This window comes from Entelurus aequoreus, linkage group LG09 (assembly GCF_033978785.1).
Source record: "Entelurus aequoreus isolate RoL-2023_Sb linkage group LG09, RoL_Eaeq_v1.1, whole genome shotgun sequence".
Lineage (NCBI taxonomy): Eukaryota > Metazoa > Chordata > Actinopteri > Syngnathiformes > Syngnathidae > Entelurus > Entelurus aequoreus.
Window position 1 is genome coordinate 74,822,168 of NC_084739.1, and position 15,009 is coordinate 74,837,176.

General features: G+C 41.1%; 1 protein-coding gene across 3 annotated transcripts in view; it reads right to left on the reverse strand.

Moving 5' to 3' along the window:
* The window catches only part of LOC133657720 (cullin-9), a 55,721-nt gene extending 42,899 nt beyond the window's left edge, over nucleotides 1–12,822 (reverse strand). For 2 of the 3 annotated variants that reach the window (XM_062059364.1, XM_062059362.1), the window contains exon 1: nucleotides 12,618–12,822. In XM_062059364.1, coding sequence (XP_061915348.1) covers nucleotides 12,618–12,735 — 118 coding nt within the window. In that variant the 5' untranslated portion in view covers nucleotides 12,736–12,822. The remainder of the gene's footprint in view (nucleotides 1–12,617) is intronic. The other variant, XM_062059363.1, reaches the window with a different exon arrangement.
* Nucleotides 12,823–15,009: the final 2,187 nt, after the last annotated feature.

Consider the following 15,009-nt stretch of genomic DNA (forward strand, 5'->3'; position numbering starts at 1 on the left):
CTAATATGCTAACACATCTACGAGTGTAGTTTTATTAACCTACAAGGGAATTCAGGGTTTCCCACACATTCATTTATTTGTGGCGGCCCGCCACGAAAGAATTACGTCCGCCACAAATTTTAAAAAAATAAAAAAAATACAAATGTTTTATTTTTTTTGTCCTCTCCAGCTTCTCAGGCAAATCATATAGTTGATGTAGATGCCCATATCGGCTGTTCAGATTTACTTTACAAAAGAGAAGTGTAGGATACTTCTCTTGTTGCCTTATTTGTATTTGACTTTACTAAATGTATTTATATTAGAAACAGAACATGTGTATATAATAAAGGGTGCAAAGTCTGCAGGCAGTAGGAAACACATGGTTAAGTGTAGGGAGTAAAACTGATGGCAGTCTAAAGTTCAAGATTTTTGGAGCTCTTTGTTCAGTGGATCAGATGTTTGATGAAGCTCTGTGTCTATCTACCACCACTACTGTTTTCTGTTCATTTGTTACTGACTGTGGCAGGACACCTCTGCCTCTGTTTCACTTTATGTTGCTGGTAAATAATATGGTTGTAGTAGTAGGCTAAAGTTAAATTATTTAGTATGCACTAATTAAAGGGGCAGAGCTTTGAGACATTTTAGCTTTTATATTTTATAAGATATATTTTTTGTAAGAACCACAATTAATAAATATATTTCAGTGAATAACTTATTGTTCAAATCTGTATATAAATATGTACATAAAGTGTTGTAATTATATTGTAAAATGGATGGATGGATGGATGGACGTCTAAAACAAAACTGTTATTAATTAGTAAGTATACATTTTTTGAGCCTTTTTAAAGAAAATCAAATCATTGTAGTAAATTATGCAAATTACTCGATGGTGTCATGGTGACCACGCCCATAGCCACGCCCCCACCGCCACAGGTATCTTGGCAGTTTATGGGAAACACTGGCATTATTTCTGTATTGTTTCAGTTTCGTAAATGCACCAAAACGTCACCAGGGAGTTATTGAGTCTGTTAAGCTGATTGCGCAGCTAGCGGGTCCATGATGATGACTTCTGTTTTGTTTGATCAGCCGTTTCACTGCCGTGTTACACACAATTAAGGTATGTAAATAAACATTTACAGAATATTTGTGTGTATATAACTAATTTTAAAACATATAAGGTGGCTAATATATGGAAGCAAGAAAAAAAAAATTATACTAACATTTAGTGGGTGTGGCTTATATACCTGTCCGCTCTATAGTTCCTTATCAATACTAGAAAAGAAAACGTTGGCTTTAAGAACAGCAGACGTTACAATAAAGATGTCAAAGCTTACGCCTGTCTATGATGTCATCGAAACACTTTGTACCGGAGGAAAAGTAGGCGAACCACCTACTATGGTGCCTTGGGATTTTACACACGCTATGACATCATAGGAGGTTGAATGTGATGAGTGCACTTTTTGACATTCATGTTGTATTTGCATCATCTCTGCATTGAAAAACAACAGCAAACGTAGCAGGTCAATCTACAGCGGCGGAAGACTTTTTCCCGTTTTTATCCAAGTCAATGTGTACGTTTTTTTCCCACCACCTGCGGAACGTCGCCGGTTCCAGCACTAAACATACGCAGCACTCCTATATTTGCCAATCGCCACAAGAAATTTGTCCAATTTAACTAAAATCTGCATATGTTGGACAGGAAGTCATGCGCAAACAGAAAAATAAGTGATGCAGTTTTTCAAAATAAAATACTCTATTTTAAAAAACGTCATAATGGACCCTAAGACAATTTGTCAAAATGTTTTCTGACGTAATTTCATGTCGTTGACACAAACGGATGAGGACATGCTGATTCTGTAGGTCCAAAATTAACGGTTCATACACAGGCATATCCAGGGCAGCTATATGGGGAACATGGGGACTTGTGTCAAACACAAAACTCTAAACCAGTGAAGTTGGCACATTGTTAATTCGTAAATAACAACAGAATACAATGATTTGCAAATCCTTTTCAACTTATATTCAATTAAATAGACTGCAAAGACGAGATATTTAATGTTTAAACTGAGAAACTAATTTTTTTTTGTGCAAATAATCATTAACTTCGAATTTAAAAGCTGCAACACATTGAAAAAAAAGTTGTCACAGGGGCATTTTTACCACTGTGTTACATGGCCTTTCCTTTTAACAACACTCAGTAAACGTTTGGGAACAGAGGAGACCAATTTTTGAAGCTTTTCAGGCGGAATTCTTTCCCATTCTTGCTTGATGTACAGCTTAAGTTGTTCAACAGTCCGGGGGTCTCCGTTGTGCTATTTTAGGCTTCATAATGCGCCACAAATTTTCAATTGGGAGACAGGTCTGGACTACAGGCAGGCCAGTCTAGCACCCGCACTCTTTTACTACGAAGCCACGCTGTTGTAACACGTGGCTTGGCATGGTCTTGCTGGAATAAGCAGGGGCGTCCATGATAACGTTGCTTGGATGGCAACATATGTTGCTCCAAAACCTGTATGTACCTTTCAGCATTAATGGTGCCTTCACAGATGTGTAAGTTACCCATGTCTTGGGCACTAATACACCCCCAAACCATCACAGATGCTAGCTTTTCAACTTTGTGCATGTAACAACCCGGATGGTTCTTTTCCTCGTTTCGGAGGACACGACGTCCACAGTTTCCAAAAACAATTTGGAAATGTGGACTCGTCAGACCACAGAACACTTTTCCACTTTGCATCAGTCCATCTTAGATGAGCTCGGGCCCAGCGAAGCCGGCGGTGTTTCTGGGTGTTGTTGATAAATGGCTTTGGCTTTGCATTGTAGAGTTATAACTTGCACTTACAGATGTAGTTACTGACAGTGGTTTTCTGAACTGTTCCTGAGCCCATGGGATGATGTCCTTTACACACGGATTTCGGGTTTTGATGCACTACCGCCTGAGGGATCGAAGGTTCGTAATATAATTGCTTACGTGCAGTGATTTCTCCAGATTCTCTGAACCTTTTGAAGATATTACCGACCGTAGATGGTGAAATCCCTAAATTCCTTGCAATACCTTGTTGTTCCTAAACTGTTAGACAATTTGCTCACGCATTTGTTCACAAAGTGGTGACCCTCGCCCCATCCTTGTTTGTGAATGACTGAGCATTTCACGGAAGCTGCTTTTATACCCAATCATGGCACCAACTTGTTCCCAATTAGCCTGTTCATTTGTGGGATGTTCCAAATAAGTGTTTGACGAGCATTCCTCAACTTTCTCAGTCTTTTTTTTGCCACTTGTGCCAGCTTTTTAGAAACATGTTGCAGACAACAAATTCCAAAAGAGCTAATATTGGCCAAAAGAATTGGTTTTCCAGTTTGAACGTTTAGTATCTTGTCTTTGCAGATTACTTCTAGACCTCCACAACCAGATCACACCTCACTCCTACCCAAGTGGGCTGGCTCAGGGTGGAGGACAGAGTAAAACAACTTGCACTGAGCCTAGTCTACAAAATCCACTACACCTCCCTGATACCGGAGTACATGTCAAACTACTTCCTTAAATGACCGCCATAACCACAACACCAGGGGGAGTTCCACTAACCACGTTAAACCCAGATTCCGATCTAACAAAGGGGTTAACTCATTCTCTTTCTATGCCACATCAATATGGAATGCGCTCCCAACAGGTGTAAAAGAAAGGGCATCTCTGTCCTCCTTCAAAACCGCACTAAAAGTACACCTCCAGGCAACTTCAACCCTAAACTAACACCTTGTTAATAATCAAATGTATATAATCAAATGTAGATACTTTTTCTTATGCTTCCTGATCTCTCTCTCTGTCTCTATGTATACTACTTGCTGTACATATCCTACCAAGTCAGACCTACACTGTTTCAATGTACATTTCGATGATACAATTGTTGATGACTGAAGTGATGATAACAACCAATCCTAACCCCCCCACACACATCCCACACCCCGGATTGTAAACAATGTAAATAATTAAATGTATACACTCTGATGATTATCTTGTGTTTGAGTTTATTTCGAACATGCAAGCATACAACATGATACATCACAATTTCCAGTTTCTCTTTTCAACATGTTCGAAAAGGAGTAGGAAGAAGCAGAGCTTATTTAATCCTACCCCTTTTCTATACATAACAGTTGCCAAAACTTTTTGTTCACTTCCTGTTCACTTTGTAGTTCAGGTTCTTCATCACGTACACAGCTACTCCTCCTCCATTTTTGTTGGTTCTGTTGATGTAGTTTAGTTCATATCCTTCCAGATCAAAATCTATTCCTTTTTTATCATCAATCCATGTTTCTGTGACAGCAATCACCTTGAAGGGTTCATTGATGTGTTCCAAAAAGTTCTTAATGTTGTTGTAGTTTGCATACAAGCTTCTGCTATTAATATGAATAATTGACAATTTGTTATCACATTTAATGTTGCTATTATATTGATCATCTGTATAATAAAAACAATGATTACTGATGTGGGAGAAAAATGTTGTATCTGGATCTATATCATTTTCCAAATCCTGGTTTTTGTGATCTTTGTTGCAGAAATTTTTTTAGTTCCATATTTTCTTGTTCAACAATCTTTGATGTTGTTTCAATAATCTCTATAAGTGTAGGTGGATGCAATCCTGAATGTAGGTCCTCTTGTTTAGTCGTCTCTTGGAACATAGTAGTGTCGATGCTGAATTTAGGTGCTTGTTTTCTGTCAGAGTCCATTATCATCGTTGTTGTGGTAGCTGTGTAAACTTTAAAAATTGTCCAGGTCCTTGATGTCATGGACAACAATTACTCTTGCTTCTGGACCTCCATTCAGCTCGATGTAGATTTTACAGTTGGCGCCTTCAAGTTCCCTGGATTTTTCCCTGCTTCCTCAAGTCGCGTGCTTTCTTGGCGATTCCAGCATTACGTTTTGTGAGATGCTCATTCATGTACACATTTGTTCCCTTCAGCTTCTTTCCCTGTCTCAGCAATGCCATATTAGATTTTCTGTTTACGAGTTTCACGAGCACGACTGGAGTGGCGTTGTTTCTTCCGTTCAGTGGGATGCATGTTTCGATGGTGTTAATGTCAATTTCAATTTCTTTTGATTTCAGAAAGTTGACCACTTGCTGTTCTGCTGAGACCATATCCATTTAATCTGGTTCACCTTCATTATTCACAGCTTTCACATAGGATCTTGGTTTAATTCGGTGCCCTGTCACGATGATATCATCCATTCGTTTATCCTGATCCATTTCATCTGTGATGTTCCTCAGCATGTTGTTGTCTTCTTGAAGGGTCTTCATTTGTTTGCTCATTTCAGTGGCTTCATTATTTCTGGAGTTGTTCTCTTTTTTCATTTCTTTAATTTCTTTTATATCATCTTTCCATCCATCCATCATTTATTTCCATTTTTCTATCATTTCTTCTTTAAATTCCTGGAGTATTTTTTGTAGTATCCCTTCTTGATTCCCATCATGTTCTGTATCAGTCTTTCCTTTAGCTTTTGGCATTGCGGCAGTCGCTGACGTCAGTGCCTCTTATGTCTTAACGGCAGTTACTTCTTTAGCGACTTGCGGCACTTTTAACTTGTTTTTTCAACAATTTCGTACCTTGCGCCGTTCAGAGATCAATTTGAGGTGTCAGCCTGTCAACTTATATCACTCTGCGACGTCTGAATCACTTTAAAACAGCTGTAAACTCGCCGTAGCTTTTGGTTGCATCAAGGCCATTCGAGGGAGTCAAATCGTAGATTAAGATGTTGTTTTCCTTCGAGCAGTCAAAACAATGGTCCGTGCTGGCTCTCTCAGCTAGGCTAACGGCTCTTCCAACTCGCCTTCTTTCAGCGTATCTGTGCCTCTCAACTGACCAAAATCAGATCGAAGATGCAGGGTGACTCTCCTGTGGCTGTGATCGCAAATCAGTGGTCAAAATCTTCAGACTTAACAAAAACTCTGGTAGCAGAAGCGGAGCCTTTTTCTTTGAGTCATCGTGATGACTGTATTATGATAATAGTATATATCTGTATCACATACTTGCCAACCCTCCCGAATTTTCCGGGAGACTCCCGAATTTCAGTGCCTCTCCCGAAAATCTCCCGGAACAACCATTCTCCTGAAAATCTCCCGATTTCCACCCGGACAACTATATTGGTGGCGTGCCTTAAAGGCCCTGCCTTTAGTGTCGTCTCTGACCTGAAAAGGAGACTATTATATATGTCTCCGTTATCCATAGTTTTATCTATAACCCATAAAGTAGGCAGGCACAGAGCTATTTCTCAGCGTGTGTTTATTCCAGCCGGCACGTTAATACTGTAGTGGCTGGCTACGGGGTGTTAGTCAATTACTTTGGCTGGGGGGCGGGACTTCTGGGAGCGATAGGGAAGTTACGTTAATAGGAAGTGGGTGTTCAAGTTTTGCCGGTAAAAGGGATAGACACACATTGGAGCTGTTGTGTGGTTGAATTACATCTTGTGCAATAAAGACAAGACAAACAAAGAAGTCGTTTGAGCCTCCATTCATGGGATTAATACAATACACTGACACACAACATCCGGATTCCCATCATTCCGTTCTCATTTGCGGATGTTTTCAACAAATTCGTGAAGGATATGTTCCCGGATTCAGAGATTGCTCGCCAGTACTCAAATGGCAGAACAAAAGCTACTCAAATAGTGAAAGGTAAGTGTTGTTTTTTTATTTTTAAAGTAAGCAGCAAGTACAGTACAGTTAGTAGAACAACTATGTTTTCATTACTGTACATACATACATACATACAAACCCCGTTTCCACATGAGTTGGGAAATTGTGTCATATGTAAATATAAACGGAATACAATGATTTGCAAATCATTTTCAACCCATATTCAGTTGAATATGCTACAAAGACAACATATTTGATGTTCAAACTGATAAACATTATTTTTTTTGCAAATAATCATTAACTTTAGAATTTGATGCCAGCAACACGTGACAAAGAAGTTGGGAAAGGTGGCAATAAATACTGATAAAGTTGAGGAATGCTCATCAAACACTTATTTGGAACATCCCACAGGTGAACAGGCAAATTAGGACTAGGGGTGTGCTATGATTGGGTATAAAAGTAGATTCCATGAAATGCTCAGTCATTCACAAACAAGGATGGGGCGAGGGTCACCACTTTGTCAACAAATGCGTGAACAAATTGTTGAACAGTTTAAGAAAAACCTTTCTCAACCAGCTATTGCAAGGAATTTAGGGATTTCACCATCTACGCTCCGTAATATCATCAAAGGGTTCAGAGAATCTGGAGAAATCACTGCACGTAAGCAGCTAAGCCCGTGACCTTTGATCTCTCAGGCTGTACTGCATCAACAAGCGACATCAGTGTGTAAAGGATATCACCACGTGGGCTCAGGAACACTTCAGAAACCCACTGTCAGTAACTACAGTTGGTCGCTACATCTGTAAGTGCAAGTTAAAACTCTCCTATGCAAGGCGAAAACCGTTTATCAACAACACCCAGAAACGCCGTCGGCTTCGCTGGGCCTGAGCTCATCTAAGATGGACTGATACAAAGCGGCAGCACGACTTTTAACAGGGGCCAGGAAACGTGAGCACATAACCCCAATTCTTCAGAGTTTGCACTGGCTCCCTGTTCATTTTAGAATTGATTTTAAATCCTTGCTGTTTGTTTTTAAAGCTTTACATGGACTGGCACCTCAGTATATCTCGGACCTCATCCAAATTTACACTCCTGCGCGCGCTCTGAGGTCCGAGAGCCAGCTCCAGCTCGTGGTGCCCAGGACGAGACTTAAAACCAGGGGAGACAGGGCCTTCTCTGTGGTCGGCCCTAAACTCTGGAACACTCTGCCCCTCCATGTTCAAACTGCTTCCACAGTGGAGTGTTTTAAGTCTCGTCTTAAGACCCACTTTTATTCTTTGGCTTTTAACACAATGTGAGTTGTGTGGTCTTCTGTCCTCTGTTGTCCTGTGTGTTTTTTTTAATAAATTTTGATGTCTATTTTACTGTTTTAATTGGTTTTACCCTTTAAAAATCGTTTTTAATCATATTTATTTTTTATATTGTCTCTGTATTGGTTTTCTATTAATTTATTCTTTGTTTTTATTCAGTCATTGGTGTAGCATAATATTGTTTTTAATATTGTTTTTAACATGGCTGTGCAGCACTTTGGAAACATTCTTGTTGTGTAAATGAGCTATATAAATAAAGTGGATTGGATTGAAAGTGGAAAAGTGTTCTGTGGTTTGACGAGTCCACATTTCAAATTGTTTTTGGAAACTGTGGACGTCGTGTCCTCCGGACCAAAGAGGAAAAGAACCATCCGGATTGTTATAGGCGCAAAGTTGAAAAGCCAGCATCTGTGATGGTATGGGGGTGTATTAGTGCCCAAGACATGGGTAACTTACACATCTGTGAAGGCGCCATTAATGCTGAAAGGTACATACAGGTTTTGGAGCAACATATGTTGCCATCCAAGCAACGTTATCACGCCCCTGCTTATTCCAGCAAGACAATGCCAAGCCACGTGTTACATCAACGTGGCTTCATAGTAAAAGAGTGCGGGTACTAGACTGGCCTACCTGTAGTCCAGACCTGTCTCCCATTGAAAATGTGTGGCGCATTATGAAGCCTAAAATACCACAACGGAGACCCCCGGACTGTTGAACAACTTAAGCTGTACATCAAGCAAGAATGAGAAAGAATTCCACCTGAGAAGCTTAAAAAAATGTGTCTCCTCAGTAGGGTTGGGTATCGTTTGAATTCGAACGATTCCGATTCTTTGTTTCGATTCCGATTCCTGGCGATTCTCGGTTCCGATTCTTTTAAGAGGCAGGGTCAAAAAAAAGTTTAGGATATTTTAAATGAGCTAGCTAACCTACAGTCTTTCTGAATTAAATAGTCTGACATTCTCCATCAATTTTAATTCTATTAACTTTTTATGAACTTTACTATAAATTCCTCACAGGGCTGTTTTCAACTAGAATATAAATATCAAATCTATGAACTTGAATATAAATATTATAAATACATTTTCACAGGGGTACACTTTCCTCAAGAGAGCTTTATTTTTGAAAACCTCATGAAAACACATTTACACATAAGTGTATGATGCTGCAGGAAACCTCATGAAAACACCTTTACACATAAGTGTATGATGCTGCAGGAAACCTCATGAAAATACATTTACACATAAGTGTATGATGCTGCAGGAAACCTCATGAAAACACATTTACACATAAGTGTATGATGCTGCAGGAAACCTCATGAAAACACCTTTACACATAAGTGTATGATGCTGCAGGAAACCTCATGAAAACACATTTACACACACAAGTGTATGATGCTGCAGGTACTTAAACATGTTACCGTGCTCCCACTGATGGGCTAACCTGGTGCAGGAAAGCAAATAAACAATAAGAAACAACTTGCAAAACCCAGTCCAGATTAGCAGCAGGTACAGTATAAAATCAGAGACAGTTCTTGTTTAGGAAAATGACCATATCCGCCTTCTCAGGCAGGATGCGTGAGCGTTCTGGACACATAGTGTCTCCTGCTGTGGAAAATACACGTTCGCTGGGTGTGGAAGAAGCTTGAAGGCATAAATAGGAGAAAGCGAGATCTGACAGCAAGAGGAGGACGGTCGGCGCAGCGCGTCGAAGACGGGACATGCATATATTTGTACTTCATGAACTCGGAGGTGCTTCATCATGTTCGACGTGCACCCTCCTAAGCACGAAACGGTCCTGTCGCACGTGTTATATTTCGCCGATATTTCATTGTTTTTAGTAAAATAAAGCCACACTTTCGACCGCCAACGCCCGCTATCCATGCTTGACTGACTCGCTCGGCTACATAAGCTCGGCTATGCTAACACTTCCGGCGGTGGGCGCTTCTTCGTTGGTGTTCAGCGGCTTCTTCTTCCGGTCGGCGGACTTATTCTTTTTTTTCGGTCGGCGGACTGGTATCGAAACTAGGAAACGAAATTTAAACTTTTGAACGATTCCGGGAGAATCGGAAAGTTAGTCCCGGTTCCAATCGATACTCGATACCCAACCCTACTCCTCAGTTCCCAAACGTTTACTGAGTGTTGTTAAAAGGAAAAGCCATGTAACACAGTGGTGAACAGGCCCTTTCCCAACTACTTTGGCACGTGTTGCAGCCACGAAATTCTAAGTTAATTATTATTTGCAAAAAAGAAATAAAGTTTATGAGTTTGAACATCAAATATCTTGTCTTTGTAGTGTATTCAATTGAATATGGGTTGAAAAGGATTTGCAAATCATTGTATTCCGTTTATATTTACATCTAACACAATTTCCCAACTCATATGGAAACGGGGTTTGTACATCAGAATCAGAATAGTTTTATTGCCATTGTTTGAGAACGGGTTCACAAACTAGGAATTTTTCTTGGTGCAATCGTGCAACATAAAACACATTTAACACATATTTGGTAATAAAAAAGAGCTGTAACTGAGCTTTCAGATCTTGTTATAGACTTAGAAGGAATTCAAGGAGATACTGTTAGGAGTTATTGTTCATTCGCCTGATGGCCGAGGGGAAAAAACTGTTCAGGTGGCGGGAGGTGTGGGTACACAGCTGCATTGACTCTGGACTTGATGAAACACAGTGGACCAACACCAGCAGCTGACATGGCTCCCCAAACCATTGCTGACTGTGGGAACTTCACACTGGATTTCAAGCAACTTGGATTTTGCTCCTCTCCAGCCTTCCTCCAGACTCTAGCGCCTTGACTTCCAAATGAAATACAAAACTTGCTTTCGTCTGAAAACAGGACTCTGGACCACTCTGCAACTGTCCAGTGGTTCTTTTCCGTAGCCCACGTCAGACGCTTCTAGAGATTTTAGAGGACTACATGCTTCCATCTGTTGAAAAGCTCTATGGAGATGATGATTTCATTTTCCAGCATGATCTGGTACCTGCCCACAGTGCCAAAACCACCAGTAACTGGTGTACTGACCTAGGCATTAATGTCCTCGATTGGCCTGCCAACTCCCCTGACCTGAACCCCATAGAAAATGTGTGGGGTATTGTGAAGAAGAAGCTGAAAGACATCAGACCGAATATTGCAAATGAGCTAAAGGCCGCTATTGAAGCATCCTGGGCATCCATAACACCTCAGCAATGCCACAGGCTGGTTGCCTCCATGCCACGCCGCATTGATGCAGTAATCCGTGCAAAAAGATTCCCAACCAAGTACTGAGTGCATTAATTGACATTTTCTGAGATGGGATTTTTGAGTTTTCTTAAGCTGCATGCCATAATCAGCAATATTAAAATAATAAAAGGATGGAATATTTCAGTTGATTTGTAATGAATCCAGAATGTATGACATTTTTGTTTTTTTTTAAATTGCATTAAAGAAAATAAAGAACTTCATCACAATATTCTAATTTTTTGAGATAGTCCTGTACATACACTACCGTTCAAAAGTTTGGGGTCACATTGAAATGTCATTTTTGAAGGAAAAGCACTGTACTTTTCAATGAAGATAACTTTAAACTAGTCTTAACTTTAAGGAAATACACTCTATACATTGCTAATGTGGTAAATGACTATCCTAGCTGCAAATGTCTGGTTTTTGGTGCAATATCTACATAGGCGTATAGAGGCCCATTTCCAGCAACTATCACTCCAGTGTTCTAATGGTACAATGTGTTTGCTCATTGGCTCAGAAGGCTAATTGATGATTAGAAAAGCCTTGTGCAATCATGTTCACACATCTGAAGACAGTTTAGCTCGTTACAGAAGCTACAAAACTGACCTTCCTTTGAGCAGATTGAGTTTCTGGAGCATCACATTTGTGGGGTCAATTAAACGCTCAAAATGGCCAGAAAAAAAGAACTTTCATCTGAAACTCGACAGTCTATTCTTGTTCTTAGAAATGAAGGCTCAAACACAAAATTGTTTGGGTGACCCGAAACTTTTGAACGGTAGTGTATATATAAGAAATACTTTAATTTCAGTGAATTCTAGCTATATACTCCTCCCGCTTAACCCCGCCCCCCCAAATTCGGAGGTCTCAAGGTTGGCAAGTATGCTGTATCATGAATCAATTTAAGTGGACCCCGACTTAATCAAGTTGAAAAACGTATTCGGGTGTTACCATTTAGTGGTCAATTGTACGGAATATGTACTGTACTGTGCAATCTACTAAAAAAAGTCTCAATCAATCAAAAAAGACCGAAAGCAGGTGAGACATTAAGGAAGTAGAAGAATGCTAAAGCTCCCCCACGCCGCTACAATATACTCATATTTTTCACTAATAAGTAATTTTCTCTCGCTTCTTTTAACTAGCCACACCTTTTCCCATTTCAATAGTAAAACAAGCCATTTGGAGAGTTGGGAGACTTTTCAGGACACAAACCTGAGATGTTTGTCACAGTTTTCCGACGAGTATTGCGGCCAAACGGGCCACGACTGCGGGATATATGTAGTATGTACCGGCAGTCCTATGTGACGTCATTAGTGGTTGTCAAGACAACGCGGTAAAAACTTGCAACTTTGACGAGGTGCAGAGTTTTTGGCGATGCTAAGAGCCTGGGAGCTCCTCAAGTCCGGCATCGGTCGGGGCCTGCTGTCCGTACGGGTTCAGACGCGAGGAGAGGGGCTTGGCTGGGCGGCTTCTTACCTGACACGCCGCGCGCTTTGACCTGCACCTCCTGGCCGAACAACTTCTTCCTTTTCCGCGCTAAAGTCTCCTGGCTGTGCTGGTCGTCCGCAACCGGAAGCGAATTGGAGACGAGCATCGGCGCGCGAGACTCAACCTCGGCGGACGCCTCTTCTTCTTCTATTTACTCGATCTTCTTCGCCTGTTGGCGCCTTCTTCGCCGCCTGTCGGCGGGGCACGTCACTGCCCCTACTGGCCGGACGAGTACTGCAAGACTTTCAAGGACACCACTTTGTTTCCGTCGATATGACTGGTGCATGTTTTTTTTGTTTAAACAGCAGATTGACCAACTAAAAATATGTGGGGGACGTTTTACAATTTACATATATATTATATATATATATATATATATATATATATATATATATATATATATATATATATATATATATATATATATATATATATATATATACACATATATATATATATATATATATATATATATATATATATATATATATATATATATATATATATATATATATATATATATATATATATATATATATATATATATATATATATATATATATATATACACACACACACACATGTATGTGGTTAGAGTGTCCGCCCTGAGATCAGTAGGTCGTGAGTTCAAACCCCGGCCAAGACTATAAAAATGGGACCCATTATCTCCCTGCTTGACACTCAGCATCAAGGGTTGGAATGATTCCCGGGCACGGCCATCGCTGCTGCTCACTGCTCCCCTCACTTCCCAGGGGGTGATCAAGGGTGATGGGTCAAATGCAGAGAATAATTTCGCCACACAGTGTGTGTGTGACAATCATTGCTACTTTTTTTTAATATATATATATATGTATATATATATATATATATATATATATATATATATATATATATATATATATATATATATATATATATATATATATATATATATATATTTTGAGCAATGACAATTTGAAAAAGTTATTACAGATTCGCAAGGGCTCCACTCATAATAAAAGTGTTTAAAATAAGTCTTTTTTTCTTTTTTTTTAACTTTGTGTTTCGATCAACTTCAGATCTCTTTGTCCATTTTAAGTTTTTATTATTTCGTAATGGTTTTTTTAACATATAAACACACAAAATATGCAATGTTTTACTCCATCCATCTTCTTCCGCTTATCCAAGGTCGGGTCGCGGGGGCAGCAGCTTAAGCAGGGAAGCCCAGACTTCCCTCTCCCCAGCCACTTCGTCCAGCTCCTCCCGGGGGATCCCGAGGCGTTCCCAGGCCAGCCGGGAGACATAGTCTTCCCAACGTGTCCTGGGTCTTCCCCGTGGCCTCCTACCGGTCGGACGTGCCCTAAACACCTCCCTAGGGAGGCGTTCGGGTGGCATCCTGACCAGATGCCCGAACCACCTCATCTGGCTCCTCTCGATGTGGAGGAGCAGCGGCTTTACTTTGAGCTCCCCCCGGATGGCAGAGCTTCTCACCCTATCTCTAAGGGAGAGCCCCGCCACCCGGCGGAGGAAACTCATTTCGGCCGCTTGTACCCGTGATCTTGTCCTTTCGGTCATAACCCAAAGCTCATGACCATAGGTGAGGATGGGAACGTAGATCGACCGGTAAATTGAGAGCTTTGCCTTTCGGCTCAGCTCCTTCTTCACCACAATGGATCGATACAGCGTCCGCATTACTGAAGACGCCGCACCGATCCGCCTGTCGATCCCACGATCCACTCTTCCCTCACTCGTGAACAAGACTCCGAGGTACTTGAACTCCTCCACTTGGGGCAGGGTATCCTCCGCAACCCGGAGATGGCACTCCACCCTTTTCCGGGCGAGAACCATGGATTCGGACTTGGAGGTGCTGATTCTCATCCCAGTCGCTTCACACTCAGCTGCGAACCGATCCAGCGAGAGCTGAAGATCCTGGCCAGATGAAGCCATCAGGACCACATCATCTGCAAAAAGCAGAGACCTAATCCTGCAGCCACCAAACCAGATACCCTCAACACCTTGACTGCGCCTAGAAATTCTGTCCATAAAAGTTATGAACAGAATCGGTGACAAAGGGCAGCCTTGGCGGAGTCCAACCCTCACTGGAAACGTGTCCGACTTACTGCCGGCAATGCGGACCAAACTCTGGCACTGATCATACAGGGAGCGGACCACCACAATCAGACAGTCCGATACCCCTTACTCTCTGAGCACTCTCCACAGGACTTCCCGAGGGACACGGTCGAATGCCTTCTCCAAGTCAACAAAACACATGTAGACTGGTTGGGCAAACTCCCATGCACCCTCAAGGACCCTGCCGAGAGTATAGAGCTGGTCCACATTTCCACGACCAGGACGAAAACCACACTGTTCCTCCTGAATCCGAGGTTGGACTATCCGGCGT